Genomic DNA, 21,032 nt, shown 5'->3' with positions numbered 1-21,032 from the left:
AAATGTTGCCTAATTTTGGTAGGTGTAGGATCTTTTAGTTTATTAAGTTGATAAATTATTTAGCCATAAAAGTCATTTCTACAGTCAGATGTGGCTTCATATATTATGATAGTTTATCAAATCACTACTGAAAACTTGAGTAAAATCTGTATTCAAGATAGTTTTGTTTTGAATAATTTTTGTCCCTAATTTTATTGCCATTCATCCCTGCCTCCTGCGTGGAAGTATCGCAAATTTAAAATGAATAGGGACTATCTGGGAAAAAAAGAAAGAAACTTGTTTCTCAATACAAAGACCTTTGTCAAGTGTTGTTTTGTGTTTTTAAGTATGGAGATCTTTGTCATACTCCTTATACCTAGGGAAAAATAATAGTGGATATAAGATTATTGTGTTGTTGTATTATATTTATATTTGGTGAGACAACATAGAGAAGACAGTACACGTCTGAGTTAGTGAAGCCTGAGTGTGGTTCCTGGCTTGGACCCTTATCAGCCGCGTGACTGTGGATTGTTAACTTCCTGAGCTGTGACTTTCATAGCTGTGAGATTCAGGGCTAAACATGGTAAATGGCTGATTCAGCCTACTCACTTGAAATATTTTTATTACTCATTTAGTGCATTGAAGGCAGATTACTGTCAAATAAAAGGTATGTTATACACCTTTCCTTCCATACTTGAACTCTGGAGTATATTAAAAGTAGATGATAAGATCAGATGGAACAAGGAAGCATATGTCTGTCCTAGCTCTCAAAATGCCTCCTTCACATTGTAAAATCTCCTGCCATTTAACATAATGTCTGACTGCTCATTTTAAGAGCATTATTAGTGATAAAATTCGTCTTTAAAAAGTTAAATGGAGCAACAAATTTTGCCTCCCAGTTAAATCGTTATTTTATTTTTAATAATTTTTAAATACAATGAGAGTCTGCCTTAAAGTTTAAAAAATCTTAGCTTTAGTACAAGTATAGATTTTTTCATGCCTGCTTCAACCTAGATCTAACCAATAAAATAGTTGGATTTCTGGCTACAGTTTTCCCTTTCTGATTTATAGAGCTTGTAAATATGACTGATACTTTCTTCAAAATTAATATACTTGGGATTCTAACCACACCTCTTTTTTGTCTGGCTGTAAAAATCCACCACATTTATTTTATACAGCGTTTTTTTGAGAAAAAAATCAACTTTTAAAATAAATCAAAACAATATGCATAAAAGAAATACATATATTTTTATGTAGTTAAATATCTTTTTTAATGGATAAATAAATCTGAGTGGATACAAAATATGAATTTAGGTCTTCTTTGATTTTTCTGTATGCTGTCTCACTTTCTCTTCTTGTGTCAAATATGCACAGAATACATACCCGTTTTTGCCTAAATGAATCAATGATTATCGTATTTTTTTTAAGCATTATCTTATTTCTTTATTTTTTTGGTGAGGAGGATCGGCCCTGAACTAACATCTGTTGCCAATCTTCCTCTTTTTGTTAGAGGAGGTTTGATGCTGAGCATACATCTGTGCCAGTCTTCCTCTATTTTGTATTTGGGAGGCTGCCACAGCGTGTCTTGATGAGCCATGTATAGGTCTGTGACCAAGATGTGAACCTGTGAGCCCCTGGCCACTGAAGTGGAGCATGTGAACTTAACCACTACACCACTGGGCCAGTCCACATCATATTTTTCTAAAATTTTGTCATTGCTGTTATCTGACCATTGAAGAACAACTTCAATGAATATAACTTCTTCAATGAATATGACTTCAAAAGAATGGATCTTATTTATCTGAAAGAATGGATTCTGTATTGTAATGTAAATATTCTATTTGTTGAATGAATGAGTGAAAGCATGAATTATATACTTTCTGTTTTTCTACATTTCATTTTTTCACATGTTGTTTTACTTTAGCATACTCTGGATTTTCTTTCTATATTTCATTTTCTTCCATAGTCCTTCTACATTACATTTTGCATTATGAGATTGCTAAAACAAGAATGTCTCCTTTTGTATGAATCCATGTTTTAAGATGGCTTCACAAGATAATTTGTAAAATTCAGATTAGAATAGTAACATTTAATAGTCTAAGTGGACGGAAATGAAAGTTATGATGCATTTATCTATATATTCATATATTAAATATTTACCTACCACTGGTTTTCATTTTCAAAATTTTCTAATTACCTAATGCTGTAGGTGTAATTGTGAATAAAAAGGAGAAAAGATTACTGTCTTCATTGATCTTGTAGTGTAGTGAAGCAAAAATATTAATAAAAAATAACATCGTAAAGGAACACAAGTGTAAATTTTCCACTCTAATCCATGCTCTGAGGCAGAGGACATGGTGCAATAAACAGAGAGAATACAGAAGTTTTCTTCAAAGAAACAATGTTTGAGATATGAAAAACAGGAGCAAATGAGGCAAACAGGTTGGAAAAGAGCATTTCAGACAGGGAGCAGCATGTACAAAAGGTATTTTGGTAGGATTTTGAATCCACCCTCATGATTTCTATGAATGGTTAAATAGTTTTTACAATAACAATTCTTTTATTGCAAACAATCACGTGTATATTTTTTTCTAAAATGTATTGGTTTTGTTCTGTTAGCGTGAGTGTTACAGCTATTATTAATAATACATCTTTTTGTGTTTATCTACATATTTCTATAAACCAACAATTTAATTCCAGCTACTTGTTCTGGACTGAATGGGGACAGATGCCCTGCATTGGAAAGACTCGCTTAGATGGCTCAGAGAAGGTTGTCCTCGTGAGCACAGGAATAGCATGGCCGAATGGCATCTCCATTGACTATGAGGTCTGTTGGATTTCTTTTCTTAGGTATTTCAAGTGCATTAACTGCCAACTTGCATTAATTCACTTTTAGTGTTCTCTTATTTTTTTGATAAAACACTTAATCAAAACAGCTTGTAATATTACTTTTCAATCGATCTTTAGGAAAATAAATTGTACTGGTGTGATGCTCGAACAGACAAGATAGAAAGAATCGACCTTGAGACTGGAGGGAATCGTGAGATGGTGCTGTCAGGGAGCAATGTGGATATGTTTTCTGTTGCAGTCTTCGGGGCTTACATCTACTGGTCTGACAGGTAATTTATTTTTTCATAAGTATTTGAGTCTCAAAATGTTATTTCAGTGCCAGTTGCTTTACCCTTGTAGGATTAGCCATTCCTTAGCAAGGTCACAAAAGGGATCTCACAAAGCCGTGAAATTTCCACAGAAAAGGCAGTCACTCTTGCTATTGTAGGTTCAACCATTTCAATGTCACAGAGTAAAGTTGATTTCTTGCCCTTCTGCTGGGCTATCTGTTATCTTCAGCTTAAATAACTGGCTTGATTTGAATTAGCTAAAGATTGTTGATCACGTATGTTCATCTTCTTGGCAGAGCACATGCCAATGGGTCCATCAGAAGGGGCCACAAAAATGACGCCACAGAAACCGTAACCATGAGAACGGGTCTTGGAGTCAACCTGAAGGAGGTTAAAATCTTTAACCGAGTAAGAGAGAAAGGTCAGCATTCTTATATAATAAATACATTTTGTACTATTTATTTCTATTTTTTTAACATTTGTACATACAAACAATATCCATTAAAATAAATTATAATTAATTTTCTTGACATCAAAGGAAGATATAATAACTTTGGAGATGATGGATTCATAGAGGACAATTAACCTCATAGAGAAATCTTGATAGCCTATTAAATCTTTACTCAAGACTGGAGTAAAAACTTATGCCCAATATACTTAGGATGTCAGGCACATTGGAGTCATAAATTTCTTTAATACTTTGCATCTTTCATAGACACAGAGTTTAAAGTGGTGCATATTCTTTTTGCTGAATTCAGTTCATGTTTTGAGTGAATCCATTACTTATGCCAAAGATTACAATACATAAAACCTATTGTAATCTCAGTATCATGTTTCAAGAAAGAGTTATATACTTAACTGTCTGATTAAGGGAAATTTTTAATGCTTTTATTGAGGGAAGCAAAAGGATGTGCTCTTTGAAATAAGAAATCCAAGAATTTAAAGAGGTCTGATTAAAAAAAATCAATACTTTATAGTGTTTATTTTACTGACCAGTCTAAAAACTAAGAATAAAAAATGAGAATATTCAATGTTAAATTTTTAATATTTCTATAAGAAAAAAACTGTTTTAAAAACAGAAGAAAAAGCACAAACGTGTGTGTGTGTGTATCTTTTTTTTTCTCCTCAGGGACCAATGTTTGTGCCAAGGACAATGGTGGATGTCAGCAGCTCTGTCTTTATCGAGGAAATTCCCAGAGAACTTGCGCTTGTGCCCATGGATATTTGGCAGAGGATAAAGTCACTTGCCTACGGCATGAAGGCTATTTGCTGTATTCAGGGAGAACAATATTAAAAAGTATACATCTTTCTGATGAAACCAATTTAAATTCACCAATAAGGCCATATGAGAATCCACATTATTTCAGGAATGTCATAGCCTTGGCTTTCGACTATAATCAAAGAAGAAAAGGTACCAACCGAATCTTTTACAGCGATGCACACTTTGGAAATATACAGCTTATTAAAGATAACTGGGAAGACAGACAAGTAATTGTTGAAAGTAAGTAAAACAATTTCTTTTTAAATAGTTTGGTGGAAATGAGTATCATTTGGCTTAGTAGAGAAATTAGAATGGCAATTGCATGTAGCAATTACATTTTCCTAGAGTTTATATTCAAAGAATGAATGCAGCGATGTCATCTGACTCCCCAAAAGTCAAAGAAGCAATTAACTGCTAGCATGTATAGCATGTATATAATGATTATTAGCTTCTAATCATGGAACTTTCAATACATCCCTTCATAATGCTTCTTATAAATAAGTGTATTAAATTCGTGGAAAATAATTTTTCGGTATAAAACTATGCTAATTGTATTTTCTTCCACTGGATGAAATTATGTATTTGAGAATATTTGTCTAATTACATTCAGTTAATTATATTTTCCAAAACAAATATCAAAGATTATTTTTGTATATATATATATAAATATGTATATAAAACAGTCCTGAGAAAATGTTATTAAAGAAATTATGTAATATTTTAAAATATTTTTAATATTTTATAGGACATAATCGTTCAAACATAATATTGTATGAACTATCTATATAATTCAGAGAAATTTCTTTCTTGTCATCCAACTTTTACAAGGACTATCTTCATATCATGCAACTTCTCTCTTTTCTTTATCTCTATGTGGTTTCCACATATTTCTCACTTTTCCAATTTCACTATACTGAGGTCAATCTTTTCTGTTACTTTTTAAATTGCAAAATAATATATGTTTATTGTAAAGTGTTCAGGTAATATGGATTTAAAAATGAGATTTCTGCCCTATGACTGCAACATCAATTCCATTTACTTACTTATAATTGGCAGCTGTCATACCTCCAGAATTTTCTTTATGTATGTGTGTATGTCATTTATAATTACAAAAATGGAATGATTCTATATGCATTATTCAGCTGCTTCTTTTTCGCTTACGATATATCTTCAAAAGCTTTCATTTCAGTATATAAGGCTCTATCTAATTCTTTTGAATAATTTTATACTAATTATACTAATGTACCTAAGTCTATACTAAAAATAAATTAATTTATTTAACCATTTTCTTATTGATAAACGTTTAGATATTTCTGATGTCTCATAATTACTTACAATGTCACAATGAAAATTTGTGCATATAAATGCTTATTCACACATGTGAGTATTTGTTTGGCATAGAACCCTAGAAATAAAATTGCAAGTCAATCAGTGTTTATTTTTGTTTTATAGCTGGTCAAATTTCTCTCCAAAAAGACTATATTAATTTACGTTTTTATCAACTGTCTATTTTCCCACACTTTTGCCAACAATGATTTTTATAATTTTTGTTAGCTTATGACTATCTAATATACAAAAAGTCAATTTATATTAATATACATTTACCTGATAGCTAGTGAGATACAGCATCTTCTTGTATGTTTACTCATATAAAAGAACAGATATTTTAGGTCAAACTTCATATTGTACATTGTCATCCCATGCTGTTCATGTCACTGTTCATTTTGTTCTTTCAACGTTTAATATGCTTCACAGTCCTCTTGGCTTATTCAAATCCTACTCAGCTTTTCCAAATCAGTTCAGGTGTTTACTTTACAAATACACATTCTTGTTTCTTTATTCTCTAGGTTAACATACATATTGATAATTTCATATCAATTTGTATATTCTACTACATGCTATTTTGGTTTCCCTCGGTGTATGTGTATGTGTGCGTGTGCGTGTGTGTGTGAAAATGCAACTATAAGTGTCCTGATTACAGAGTTCAGACACATGTGAGATTTGTTGATTCTTTGGGTATATCTCTATGAAATTTACATTATAACACTCTTCGGTCCTCCATTTTCCTAGACTGATACAATTCAGAGTTGGAAATGCTCACATTGTATCCACAATGAATTAATTAACTTATTAATTCATTTTATGTGCTCCAGATTCTTTGTCAGGCACCCTGGATATAAAGATGAATATGAATCCATAGATCTTTAGAAGCCACAATTTAAGAAGAAAACTACAAGTAAACAAATATTGAAATTCAATAGATTCCATAGGATACTAAAGGCCTTTGGTATTAGTGTCATTGAGTCAATTCTGACTCCTAGAGATCTTGTGCTTTACAGAGCGAAACCCTGCCCGGTCTTTTTGCGCCATCCTCTCACCTTCAGCCACTGTATCAGACAATGCTCCACTACAATTGATAGTGTTTTCATGGCCAATTTTTTCTGAAGTGGGTGGCCAGGTCCTTCATCCTAGTCTGTCTTAGTCTGGAAGCTCCACTGAAACCTGTCCACCATCAGTGACCGTGCTGGTATTTGAAATACTGGTGGCATAGCTCACAGCATCATAGCAACACACAGCCGCCACAGTATGACAACCAACAGATGGGTGGTGTGATTCCCTGACTGGGAAACAAACAGCAGCAGGTGGTGAGAGTGCTGAGTCTTAACCACTAGACCACGAGGGCTGGCTACTAAAGGCCCAGAGAATAACAAATCTGCCTGGAAGGATGGAAGATGCCACTGAGCTGAGATGAGGAAATTAATAGAATCAATAGGAATCTGTCAGTTGATTGGGCCAGGTGGAGAAGGAGAAGAGGAGGAAGAATATTCTAGACCTGTAGTCCTCAAGTGTAGTTCCCTAGGGATCCCCAATCTAAGTTGAATGAGTCTATGAAATCAAAACTATTCTCATAATAATACCAGATATTTGCCTTTTCACTATGTTGACATTGCACTGATGATACAAAAGCAGTAGTTGCTAAATTGCAACTTAGCTCTCATCAAGGCAGTGGCACCAAATTGGACTAATAGTTACTGTGTTTTTCACTGCCACTTAAAAGCAGAAAAAAAAGCCAATTTCGCTTAGAATGTTATTGAAGAAGGAGTAAAAAATTTAATTTTATTAAATTTTGATCTTTCAGTACACATCTCTTTAATATTCTGTGTGATGAAATACACATCAGGCACTTCTGTAGCATTCTGGAGTGCAATGGCTGCCTGAAGGAAACTATGTATTTGTGTGATTATTTGAGTTCATGCTTCTTTTAAGGAACACCATTTTTTACTTGAAAGAAAGAAAAACAGACAAATTGGTTATTCAAACCTAGTTGTGTGGCAAACATTTTCCAAAGAATGAATACAATGAATCTGCCACTATGAGGGAAATGATCTACAATATTTGTTGCAAATAATGAAAACCAAGCTTTCAAGTAAAAATGAGAATTTTGGAAGACCCATATCTGCCATAGTATGCTTGATAGCTTCCCAATACGTAAAAGCTTTTCTGATGAGATGGGTGGTAATATTACTAATGTGAGTTTTTGGGTATTGCATAATGAAATGTGTCAACATTTGGAAGATATGCATAACTTAAGGAACCAATACTTTCCAAATGACATGATAAAATCATGCATGGGTAAATGATCCATTCAAAATGCAAGCTAGACCAATGAATTTTAATGTAATAGAGTATGAAAAGTTCATCACTATGGTTTCTGATTTCACATTGAAGCTAACCTTTAAGTAACTTCCACTTGTCATACGTTAGTGTAGTATGAAAGAATATCCAGAATTATCTGAAAAAGCTATTAAAATGCTCCTCCCTTTTCCAACTTCTTAGCTGTATGAGACTGAATTTTCTTCACTTCAACTAAAACAGCACAACAGATAGGATGAAGAAGTAGATGTGAAAATCCAGCTGTCATCTAGCAATCTAGATATTAATCAGATATGTAAAATTATAAAACAGTGCTCTTTTTTCATTTAAAAAATACAGCTATTTTCTTAGGTGTTATTTATATTAATATGCAACCAGTTTTTGTTATTTTAAAAGAAATTAATACATATTTAAAACAAGTTTTTCAGTTTAAATTTCTAATATAATGATAAATAGCTAGAGACATAAGTCACACAAAATATCTCTGGCGTCCTTCATCATTTTAAGAGTGTAAAAGTCCTCAGATCAAAAAGATTGCAAACTACTCTTCTAGAATAACAGCTAAGAAAATTTTTAATATGAAGACATTAAAAAGCACAGAGTAGACAAGGAGCCATGTATCATTTGGTATGATTAGAACATGGGTTGTGTGGCATGAATTGGTGTGAAATGAAGCTACAGTCTTTGGGAGGGGTCCAATATTGAAGGATTTTGTCTGGCAAGATAAGAAGCATTAAAAGAAAAGTTTTATTGAGATATAATTTACATACCATAGCCATTAAATTCACCCATTAAAAATGTACAACTCAGTTTTTGGTATATTACATCATTAATTTTTAAAATTAAGTAAAAAATACTTATGAAACATAAAATTTGCCATTTTTAGTTGTATAATTCAGTGACATTAGTTACATTCACAGTATTGTGTAACCATCACCACTGTCTGTTTTTATCACTTTGAACAGAAACTCGGTTTAAGCAATTACTCCCCCTTCCCGCTCCCTGCAGCCCCTGGTAACTTTTAATCTACTTTCTTTCTTTATGAAATTCCCTATTCTAGATATTTCATATAAGTAGAGTCATACAGTATTCGTCTTTCTGTATGTGGCTTATTTCACTTAGCATAATCTTTTCAAAGTTCATCCATGTAGTAGCATGTACCAGCAGTTCCTTCCATCTTTTTATGGCTGTATTCTGTTGTGTGTATATACCTCATTTTGTTTATCCATTCATCTGTTTATGGACACTTGGCTTGTTTCTACCTTTTGGCTATTGTGAAGATGCTGCAACAAGCATTAACATCCTAATATCCAAAATAAGGAGTTTGATTTTATTCAGTAGATAAAGTGACAACAAGAGAGTGTTGTAAGATACATATATAACAGGATTTTTGTTTTATGAAAATCACTCTGGCTATGTTATCTTCAATGAAGTTTAAGGGCCATCCCGTGTCTGAAGGCAGAGATGCCATAGGAGATTGTTGCAATATTGCAGATCCTGTTCCCACAGTGGTAAATTAAACTGAAAACATATTAATCAGAGTATATGCACAACCAAACCATTTTAATCCTCCTATCCAAAATCAAAGCAAGAAAAACCAATAACACTTTCGTGCTGTAGGTATTAACTCACAAGTATAGAGAAGAAGCAAAACATAATGGCGAGGAGTTTGGAATCAATCAAGTTGGGATTCATATCCCAGTTTGTGATTTATTTCTCATGTAACACTGTCAATTTCCTCACCTACAAAATAGGAAATAAACTCATAAATTATTTGTGAAGATTTTATGAGACAGAGTATAAAGAACTTACAAATAGGGGCTGGCCCAGTGGTGCAGCAGTTAAGTTTGCACGTTCTGCTTTGGTGGCCCAGGGTTCACCAGTTCAGATCCTGGGTGTGGACCTACGCACCACTTGTCAAGCCATGCTGTGGCAGGCGTCCCACATATAAAATAGAGGAAGATGGGCATGCAGGTTAGCTCAGGGCCAGTCTTCCTCAGCAAAAAGAAAAGGATTGGTGGCAGATGTTAGCTCAGGGCTAATCTTCCTCCAAAAAAAAAAAAAAAAAAGAACTTACAAATAAGTATAATTTTATTTAATTTAAAACTTTATCTTATTGTATTTATGACACATTTGTAGATTATTTAGGACAATTATCTTTCTCCTAAGTTATTTTTAGAATATGCAGTAGAGTGGTTAAACAATCAGAAATAATTACAATAATTATAGACATGAGGTAGTGTATTGAGATCAGACTAGAATTTAAAAATTAACATTAGTCTACATTGTTAATTTACATGAACTTTTTGATACTCTCTTAACTCTCCCCCACCCCCACTAAGAAGTTGCTAATTTGTTTAATCATTGCAATCCTCTCGAAGTTTTGGAGAATTTATAGTTTGATTTGCCAGACCAAAAAATAAAAGGACAACAAACAAAACAACCTCCCACCAAAAAATAAATGAGTTACTGGCACACAAGTAAACACAAGTAAGATGGAAAAGTCATTTTTGTCTTGGAATTCTGTTTTAATAAATCTGGAATAATGCATTTTATTTTGTTACATCTTTTACCAGTTACCAAAAAAATAAATTCATGAAAATATGATTAAATATTTAAAGATATAAGAGAGCACTAAATACTTATGCAAATCAGATTCAGACTTAGATCCTTCACATATCTGAATACGAGAAAGAGTGAAGAATGAAAGCTCTCTCCTTTATCTTCCCAATTCGTGTAGAATGAATCTTTTGCTCTGAGGTTTTAAAAGATGGGATGACAAGGGTTACCAAATAGAATTAAATATGTTCCTTAGATTATCAAGGATGGACAAATAAAGATGAAAAGGTCGTGTTTCTAACCTCCAAGAATTCAAAGTACGGAAAGAGGAAAAAGGCCATCTTTCACGTTTTATATATAAAGAGCCAAGACCTCTGTCCAAGACAATGTTGAAGATTTACGCTTTGAGGCTATCTCTGGCTTTAAAATTATAGCAGTGATAGATAAATTATTTTTAAAAAAAATAAAAGTTAAGAAGAGATTGCTCATTTCGAAAAACAAGGTGAGATTTTTCTTGAATGATAAACAGAACGGAAATACAAAGCAGTGAGAATGGCTGAAACATCAGACTTCTGAGCCCCTCGAATATGGATCCTACAGAGAAATAGGATCTAAAACGAGCTTGCTTAAGCCAGGGACTGGGGTGAGCTGCCCCACAGGGAATGAGGCAGAAATAAAGCTGTGCCATCTGCTGCCTGAGCCAATGTCCTGAGGAAGGTACTACCCTAGAAGCTTAGAGACTGCAGAAACAGCTTGTGACCAACCCTGACACCAATCTTTTGCAAGCTGATGGCTCTGCAAGTTCTCTTATGCCCTGTGGAGCAAAAACCCAAGTGAATCATGAAAGACAGTGCTGATTGGTGAAGGCCCAGAGGCCAAATGAAGGGGATGTGGAGCCACCCAACTGAAAGGAGGGAGTGTAGGAAGAGAGGTTTAAAAAATAACCTGTTTATCCAAGGAGAGCCTGCCAACTCTATTTCCACAATACATGAATTTTTAAGAAAGACAGCTAAAAAAACCCACCAATCAGGAAATGAATGAAAATGAAAACAATAGAACATTCTGAAGGAGACTTTCATAAGTCATTGGGGGTTCATCAAAGAAATAAAGGAAAACATACCTATTAAAGGAACCAGAAATAGTGAAAGCAAAGAGGCTGAAATTATGAGTAAAAAATAATTAAAATGAAAACAACTCAAAATCTTGGAAATGAAAACTATGGTCATTATAATAAAAATTAAAAAGAAATTCCAGTTGATAGAACAAAGTTTATACTGGACTAATCAAAGTTAGACTGTGCAAATGGGATGCTAATTAATTAATGATGAGTTAGTCTGTAAATTAGAGAAAAAGATAACACAAAAAACATGAGTAGTTGTGAACCTTGGAGGATAAGCTGGTTGGTTCAACATGCTTATACCTAGTAGATGCTGACAAAAGCCAAAAAGAGAGGGAAGGACAGAAAAGTAATCTTCAAAGAGAAAATGATGGAGTTTACTAGAAATGTGTCTTTAAATTGAAAATGCATTCTGAATGCTGAGAATAATAATAAACGTCAGCCATCAAAGTAAAACTTCATAAAATCATAAAAAAGGGAAAATCTTAAGATGCTCTCAAAAGGAATAGACAGATCATCTCCAAGGATGACTGAATTTAAGCAGACTTTTCATCAGCAACATTAGTAAGATCTTCACACTGCTAAGAAAAAAATATATAGTTCTATAATGAAAAATGACGGGAAATCAAGCTTGTTTCAGATATACATAGTCAGCGACAATACATCTACATATTCTCTCTGAAAACCTTGATCTAATCCATGTTAAAATTTTGTATTTAGTACATTTTTGCATTTTACATTGTGACTCAGTATATATGTTTCAGTTTTAGAAAATAATATCTTTATTCTATAGAATTTGTTGTGTTTTATTTTAGCCCATCAGAGCACAGAGTGTTTTTTTAAATAAAAAACAAGCATTGCTGAAAGTAAAGTCAAATGGTGTCCCTACATTCAATAGCCAATTAAGACATGTAATTAAGCAAAGCTACTCTTAAACTAGCAATCAAAGAAAGGATGCACAAGACCTTAATGGAGAAAATTACAAAATGTTAGTGGACATAAAGGATGACCTTAAATAAAGGGAGAAAATGTCATTTTCATCATGGGGAAACGATTTCTATAGCTATGGAAATATGCCCCAAATTACTGTACGATTAATGCATTTCAAAATGCCAAAATGAAATTTTCATGGAACTTCACATGCTAATCCTAAAATTCACGTGGAAGAGCAAAATTCCAACAATAGCTAAGGCAATTTTGAAGAAATATAAATTTGTAATCTTTCCGTGACAAATATGTTCTCTTTTTTAAAAGTTATAACAATAGAGGCCAGCCCAGTGGCATAGTGGTCGAGTTCGTGCACTCCTCTGTGGCAGCCTGGGGTTCATGAGTTTGAATCCTAGATGTGGACCTATACCACTTGTCAAGCCATGCTGGCGATGACCCACATACAAAAAAAAGGAAGACTGGTACAGATGTTAGCTTAGGGTCGGCCTTCCTCACCAAAAGAAAAGAAAAAAGCTGTAATAATAAAAACAATGTGATATTACCAAAAGGATAAATAAAACAGACGGCTCAGAAGCAGATCCATACATACACATCTTGTAGGTAAATTTGTTATACATTACCAAGTTGGCATTACGGGTCAGTAAAAAAATAATGAACTGCACTTAATAAATTATGCTAGTACAATTTATATGCAAGAAATGAACCAAAAGTCTATCTCTAGCTCATTTTGTACTCAAAAATAAGTTCCAAGTGCATTTAAGATATACATTTTTTTTTAATATCAAAGAAAATGTAGAAGAATATCTTTGTGAACTCAGGATAGGGACATATTTCAAAAATTAGACACAAAACACATCAGAAAGTGTAAGTGTGGTATATTGTACTACACTGGACTCTTTCATCTAGCAATTCCCACTTTTAGAATAAATTTAGGCAATTCTACTTTTAGAGAAAATGATATATTGTACAACTGTTAAAAAAAAAAACTCGTGCATCTATCCAAATAGTTATCTCAAATACAATTTGATTAAAACAAAATAATACAACACCACAAACTGTTGCCAAATGAGATTAGTTTGATGTGATATGTAATGTTGAAAAATATGCTACACAGTACTATGTATTGTTTTTGGATAGAAACATAGTCGGCAATATTTTTAACTTTACACGTAATCCCTTTCTGATACTTATGTGATGTTTATATGAGATGTGAGATGTTATCACTAGAGATAGAAGTGAATTCTCTGTACTAGTTTTGAAACTTTTCTGTAAGTCTAAAATTAACTTGAAATAAAAAATCTAAAATTAGCTCTAAATAAAAAGTAAATAACATTAAAAAAATCATGCACACCAACATCAACATTTTGTTTTCTCTGAATAACAAAGAGAAATGATATTGAGAGGGCTATATGGTTCCAACTATGTCTATAATATGTTTGTTTTTAAAAACCTGAAGCATTTATAGCAAAATAAAGATTTGTTAAATCATTATACTATCCTCTCTACTATTCTGTAAATCTAAAATATTTCAGAAAGTAAATAAAATAAATAACTTTAAAGATAATCACTTGTAAATATTAAAATAGATATCATTAATTAATTGGTCTAATCTCATATGTATGCATGTTCAGAATTTGAATTGCATTAGCAACAGGTATTGCATGTCATGGCAGTCGCCTTCTATCTTCCTCTCTTTTTTCTTGTTTATGGATATTGACCTTTGTGGCCCATATCCTCTTTGATATTTTCAATAGATTACAGAGATATGATTATCATGTTTGTGTATTAGAATCCAAAAATATAATTAATAATTTCATAATACTTTTACTTTATTTTATCAAGACAACTGGTGGCAATATGCCTTGCTTTTAAATTGTAATTATATTTCATTGGAAATGTCTTCTTCTTTTCCTTTAAAGAGGCTAGTTCCATCCTTTTATGAGTGCCTAATAATACATTTGATTACGTTAATTTTTTCTTTTTGCAATTTCAAAGATAAAATAATGTCAGCTTTGAAAATGTATTTATTTTTAATTTGCTTGGTATATATTGTACAGACATTCATTCTCAAAATGTAAGAATTTTAGCTATTCAATTTTCCAGATTTCATAAAATAAATGACTTTTAGTCATCTTACATTTATTAGCTAAAGCAATTTTCAGATTACCTATTTAGATAATTGCAACTGTTGGTGAGTTATAATGGAGCATTCTTTTATTAGATATTAAAATTACTCAGATAGAAAAGGATAAAAATAAAGGATAGGAGCTGTGCATGAGGAGTCAGCAAGTGGTGAGGCAGGGGATAATTTCTATGGTCCAAAGGAAAATAGAAGAAACATGGTCCCTGATAATAGAAAGCAGAATCTAGAGCAAGTCATGATTAATAAGGAAAAGAGAATGTGGGATCTCCCCATCATTAAGTTGCAGGCTGTAAATTAGTGTTCAAAATGGCTTCCATGGGGGCTGGCTCCATGGCTGACTGGTTAAGTTCATGTGCTCCGCTTCAGTGGCCTGGGGTTCAATGGTTCGGATCCTGGGTGCAGACCCATGCATGGCTCATCAAGCCATGCTGTGGCAGCATCCCACATAGAAGAACTAGAATGACTTACAACTAGGATATACAGCTATGTACTGGGGTTTTGGGGGGGAAAAAAAAAGAGGAAGGTTGACAACAGATGTTAGCTCAGGGCCAGTCTTCCTCAATAAAAAGAAAAAAGAGAGAAAGAATATTAAAAAAAAATGACTTCCATAAATTCAAAATTCCTTAAGATATTGGAGTTTCTGGCAGAAGATGGCCCATGGCAGGTGTTAGGGAGGAAACAACTTTTCCTCTATCCTCTTGTGTTTTGGTCAGTGAAACGCAAATTAAAGTGACAAAACAACAGCTTAACAGGATAAAAGATGGTCTAGGTACTTTCACCACAAGCATCTTTGTGTAGATATCTTTGCTGCAAGAATTTTCACCTCATAACTAATTGGCCATAAAGCAATTTTGCCATAAAAGATAAAATAAAGAAAAATAAGGGAGGGATGTTAAAAAAGATATAAAACATGAAAAATGAATAACAAAATTAAAAAGACCTTGTTGTAAAATACAAAATATTTGAATGCATTTAAAATGTGTGTAGATTCATGGGAATTCTGTGCAAATAACTAATTTCATTTTGTGGTTTGTGCTGAAGCACTTGTCTTTGAAGTCTTTTGTTTATAGTATTACACCTTTCTTTCTTTTGCTTGTTGATTCATCTCCTCATTTGCTATCCATCACATTTAAGGGGGCTTTTTTTTGCTAAAATTTCTTCCTTCATTAAGAGAGCTATCAGTTTCCAAATACTAGGATGCATGTTTGTAACTGAGCTCTGTATTGAGTTGTGCAAAGCTTTCTACACCGTTGTTTGTTCTTGCCATATTGTCAGGTGTCCATTGACAGATGTTGCAAAGTTCTACGGGAAATTTATGTAGTATGTAGATGGGAGAACTGTGTCAATGAAGAAATGAAACCAAACTGTCAACCAGTTATTTTATCTTAAGGCAAAATTGCCAAACGTCAACCAGTTGAAACCAAATTGTCAAATCATTATTTTATCTTTTTTATGGCAAAATTGCCTCATGGCCAATTAGTCATGTGGTGAAAATATTTGCAGTGAAAGTGCTTGCAGCAAAAATATCTATGGCAAAAATGCTTATGTTGAAAATGCTGGGGGCTGGCCCCGTGGCCGAGTGGTTAAGTTCGTGTGCTCCGCTGCAGGCGGCCCAGTGTTTCGACGGTTCGAATCCTGGGCGCGGACATGGCACTGCTCGTCAGACCATGCTGAGGCAGCGTCCCACATGCCACAACTAGAGGAACCCACAACGAAGAATACACAACTATGTACCGGGGGGCTTTGGGGAGAAAAAGGAAAAAATAAAAAAAAAAAATCTTCAAAAAAAATAAAAAAAAAAAAAGAAAATGCTGGACAGGAGAAAAGGCACATAGATATTTTGATGTTAATTTTTATGTGTATCTGGAGGCCTTCAGAGAAAGGAAGTGAAGACCCAAAGGGGCAGTTAGACTAGGGGCTTAGATACCATTTAACAAAGGCTGGTCAACTGGAAAGACATGGCTACAGAAAGAAGAGGTTTGGGACTTCTAGAGGCAGTAAATTGTGGGAAGGTAAATATATGGAGGAAACTAACGGAAGTTAAGGGTTGTTCAGTCAGGCGTTATTTATGCAGACTCATGGCAGTGCTCTCTCCATCTCTGGAGATGAGGATTGTTCTTCCCTTCCTGGCAGGAGAGAGGGGAGATCTTCACAGAGGAAAATTATGCCCTGTTTTTGGGTAGATGGGGGGAGGGTAGAGAGCTTTTCCTACATCTGCTGTTTCTTAATTGTCTTCATCTTAAAATAATCCTTATGCAAAAGTTGCATATTTGGGGATGGTATATTCTGATCCCCTTCACAAGCATGATTGGTCTAAAGTCTCTTACTCCACAACAGAAATCAAGACCAGATCCCTAGAGGACAATGACATACCTGACCAAAAGACATTGGAACCACAGGTAGAGGCTGCTTAATATGAGGAGGAGAAAAATTCATGAGAAGCATTATACTAGAGAAAGAGAAAAAGATCTCTCAGTCATGTGTAGAACATTCTACTGAAATGTTGCAAGGTCCTTGTGAAGTGTGGTCCAGGTCTTGGATGCAGAGAATTGACAAGCAGAACACAAGAGTCTTCAGTCGTCCATGTTAGGATTATTGACAGACTGAAAGCTGCCCAATTTTTCATTTGTGTGTCCAAATAGCTGACAGCAATAGAAGGAGTAGAAGGCAATGTGGTCAAATACTAGGATTCCTATGTTGAGAACTACAATCTTAACGAGACAGGAGCTGAAAAGTTTCCTGCAAAGGTGTTTAGGCTCAAGAGACTGCTCCAGGAGACTATATTAGATGGTCTGACAAGGTTTGATTGCATAATCAGAAACTGCTGAGTAACGTCCACGTAGAAGAGAGTAAGGGCCAATGTTTATTGTAAACTTGAACTTCACTAAAAAATTATGGTGGGCTCTAAAATTGTTATAATTAGTACATCTGATTAGGAATGGAGAGAAGGATGGAGAAGAAACTGGCAGGCTTATGCGTCTCTCATAGGATGGAGCAATTATAAATATACTAGGTGGACTTGGGGAACAAACAGTGATTCAGATATTAATTAACTTCCTAATATTGGATCACAGCCAAGTAAAGTCTCAGTAGGTGAGTGAGGGTGAGGATAGTGAAATTACTAATCCCTGATTGGGATCATTTTTGTATTAAACAGCAGTTCAAACTTAATTACATATATTCCTTTTTAAATCCCTATTCTAGGAGTTGAGAGATTAGTTTATATCAATTAGGTCTGATTGCATAACAAACTATCCCAGAATTCAATGTCTTAAAACAACAACTGCTTATTCATTCCACTATTCTATGGGTTGGCTGAGTGGTTCTTCTGGTCTGTGTCAGTTCTTCAGATCTCTGGCCAGCTAGATGATCAAGGATGGGCTCCCTCATATATCTGGCAGTTGGCAGGCTGTGTTCTGGGTTACTTGGCCATACGTCTCTCATTATCCAACAGGCCAGTTTGGGATGGTTTAAGGGTTCCAAGAAAGAGCTGGTCCCAATCTACAAACATTTTGCAAGCTATATTTATTAATGTCTTACTGGTTAAGGCAAGTCCCATGGCCAAGTCCTTATTCAGGGGATGGAGAAATAGACTCACACTGGTAGGAGGAGCTGCAAAGAGCCCACATGCTTACATGGAGGGGAAGAATTTGCAACTTCTGCAATCAACAGTTGTGTAACTGATTGCCAGCCTATCTGCAGAACCTCCTGAATAATATATTAAAATTGGCCTGGCTTTTTGAAACTTACTTTGTTTTATTTGCTATATAATGTTTCTTGGCAACCAGTAGTGGGCTGTGACAATATCTGGCATTATCTATGAGCTATAAATCAATCTATATTTGATGGTGAAGGTATAAAATGAAACAGGAAAGGATTATCTAGTGGGGAAATGTTATAACAAAACCATGGAAAGGTTAGTGGATTTAATGGCACTGAATTGATTCTGTTACCTTCAAGAGCATAAACTTTTTCAGATTTAGCTCCAACAATGCTTAATTTTTCTCACAAGTCCCTCATGATTAGTTGCTATTAAGCCACTTTAATTGCCCCACATTTCTGTGTAAGCCATGTGACTGAGAAACTTCTTTTGTGGTTTTAAGTTGAATGAAGTAAGTTGTAAATGACAACTAAGGGAAAAAAATCTATGATGTAGTGTTAGAAAGGCATTTTTCAGAGGAAGTAATAAAAAAAGTATACATATTAGAACTTTCCTTTTGAGAGATTTATAGCATGAATTCAGCAGATGAAATCAATGTACTGTGAATTATAAATAGGTCTTTGAGGAGCTGGATGATGAATTCAAAATTCTTAAGAAAACAGTAGAGCACCTGTGGAAATAGGCAAGGACACAAGTGAATCCAAGGTTCCTCTTGAAAGATGATTATAATTTGTAGGAGAGAAGTTGCCTTTTATTGTTTGAAAGGACAAGATATTTCAATTTCGTATACCCGCTAATATGTGCTCAGTGTTTTAGGCTTATAATGCAGTATAAACAAAGTTTACTAGACATGGAGAAATATTATCTACATATTCAACTTCCTATTCTGAGCTTTTCTGTATATCTGGTAAAAATGCTGAGAGAGAGAGAATGTTAAAAGAGTTTATACTAAAACAAACCCTTTGTGAATATAAGTTTCCCAGGAGAGAAATCCATGTATAGATTTTTCTTTCACTGAGTTTTAATTTTATGGCTTTAAAAATGACATAAGTAAAGATAAATTTTATATTCCAAAATTTTTCATAGTTAGCCATATTTGCAGCACCTACTATAACATAGCATGTGGCTTAGATTGTCCCTCTTGAGGAATAGCAGTCTCAATAATACTTCATGCCATCTTTAAATGAATGTTGTCAGCTGTGGCAAACCTCATTAACTTTTTTAGGTTTCCACGAAGTAGAATTTGCAACGTGTAGTTCTTTTTTACTGACATGTTGATAAAGCTAAGTGTGAACCAATACTCTCTTCCAACTACCTACCATGGTTCCTTTCCATTTCCTTAGGTAATTTAAACCCAGTGGTCTTCCTTCTTCTTTTCCTTCCCTCTCACACAGTCTTTCTTGACAGCATTCTTATTGATGCCTTAGTGCACTTATCAATCTCCTCACAATTTTCAGTAACACTTTTTGACTCTTGTTCTCAGTTTTCACTTTCCACTATCACCTGACGATAGCCTGAATCTGATCACTCCTTGGCTTTTTTCTACCTAAAGTCCTTGAACTTAGTGCTCTTTCTCTCTGAACACAATCTGATTACATTGCATCTAGCCTGTGCTATCCTATCTATTAATCTGCTTGTTTCTTTACTCACATTATAATTATTATCTTACACTTCCCTCTTTACTCTTCAACTAGTTCTCTGTTGGCCACACTCAATTTTTTTTTTTGACCAAACGTGTACCAAGAGATAAGCCATTTGATGTTGTCCATATCATTTTCCTATGCTAACAAATGGTCCTCCGTATATTTTCTCTTTCTGATAGAAACTTCCTCCCTACCAATGGGCATATTTTAAAGAGCGCAGTCATTGTGATGATTCATACTGGGGCCTTCATTATTCATTATTACCCCAAGTTCAAATTTGCTAATTTATCTCCTCACTAATGTGGCAGTGTGAAATCTCTAGATCTTTACTGAAAATTTCCTCTAATATTCTTAATGTCAACTCATAATTAACATACCAAAGTCATTTTCTCACCTAAAAATCAGAATCCCTCCTATTTTCATTGTTAGTAAAATCATTACTTTCTTCCTAATCATGATCTAACCTCACAATTATCACTATTTTAACTCCCTCTGCTCCTGTGTGCCCCGAGCCATTTATTCACCAAGTAACTTTCTTATTTGTTGTTGCCATTGTAGGCCATGTTTTCATTTCTTTGTTACTGAATAATTGCTAATCTTCTACTTGCTTTCCCTTTCTCTGCCTTGAGTTTCTAGAAGCTTCTATCATGTTTAACAATGTTTTCATTAAGTTACTCTCTAAAACACTGATTGACTCACTATTTTTTTGCTCTCAAATTGTAATTCATTTACCTCCTCTCTAGGTTTTGTGTTATCTCAATCTAGTTGATCCATCTCCCCAGAAATCTCTCTACCACGTAAAATTGACCCTTTCCTCCAGTCCTACTCACACCCTTTTTGTCTCAACAACATACCTATTCTTTTCTAATACTCCACATCTTTATTTGTGTTGCTAAACTAGAATGGAAGAGATTTTCTGGCCTTTCAACTACCCTATATTTTAGGGAA

At 34.1% G+C, this 21,032-nt stretch overlaps 1 protein-coding gene across 5 annotated transcripts in view; it reads left to right on the top strand.

Moving 5' to 3' along the window:
* LRP1B (LDL receptor related protein 1B) overlaps positions 1-21,032 on the top strand; it is a 1,812,874-nt gene that overhangs the window by 1,361,955 nt on the left and 429,887 nt on the right. For all 5 annotated transcript variants that reach the window (XM_044768977.2, XM_070507612.1, XM_070507613.1 and 2 more), the window contains exons 38-41: positions 2,680-2,806; positions 2,947-3,098; positions 3,395-3,519; positions 4,228-4,599. In XM_044768977.2, coding sequence (XP_044624912.2) covers positions 2,680-2,806; positions 2,947-3,098; positions 3,395-3,519; positions 4,228-4,599 — 776 coding nt within the window. The remainder of the gene's footprint in view (positions 1-2,679; positions 2,807-2,946; positions 3,099-3,394; positions 3,520-4,227; positions 4,600-21,032) is intronic.

This window comes from Equus asinus, chromosome 4 (genome assembly GCF_041296235.1).
Source record: "Equus asinus isolate D_3611 breed Donkey chromosome 4, EquAss-T2T_v2, whole genome shotgun sequence".
Taxonomy (NCBI): Eukaryota; Metazoa; Chordata; class Mammalia; order Perissodactyla; family Equidae; genus Equus; species Equus asinus.
Note: the sequence above shows the minus strand (reverse complement) of the source record. Positions and strands in the feature narration are given on the sequence as shown.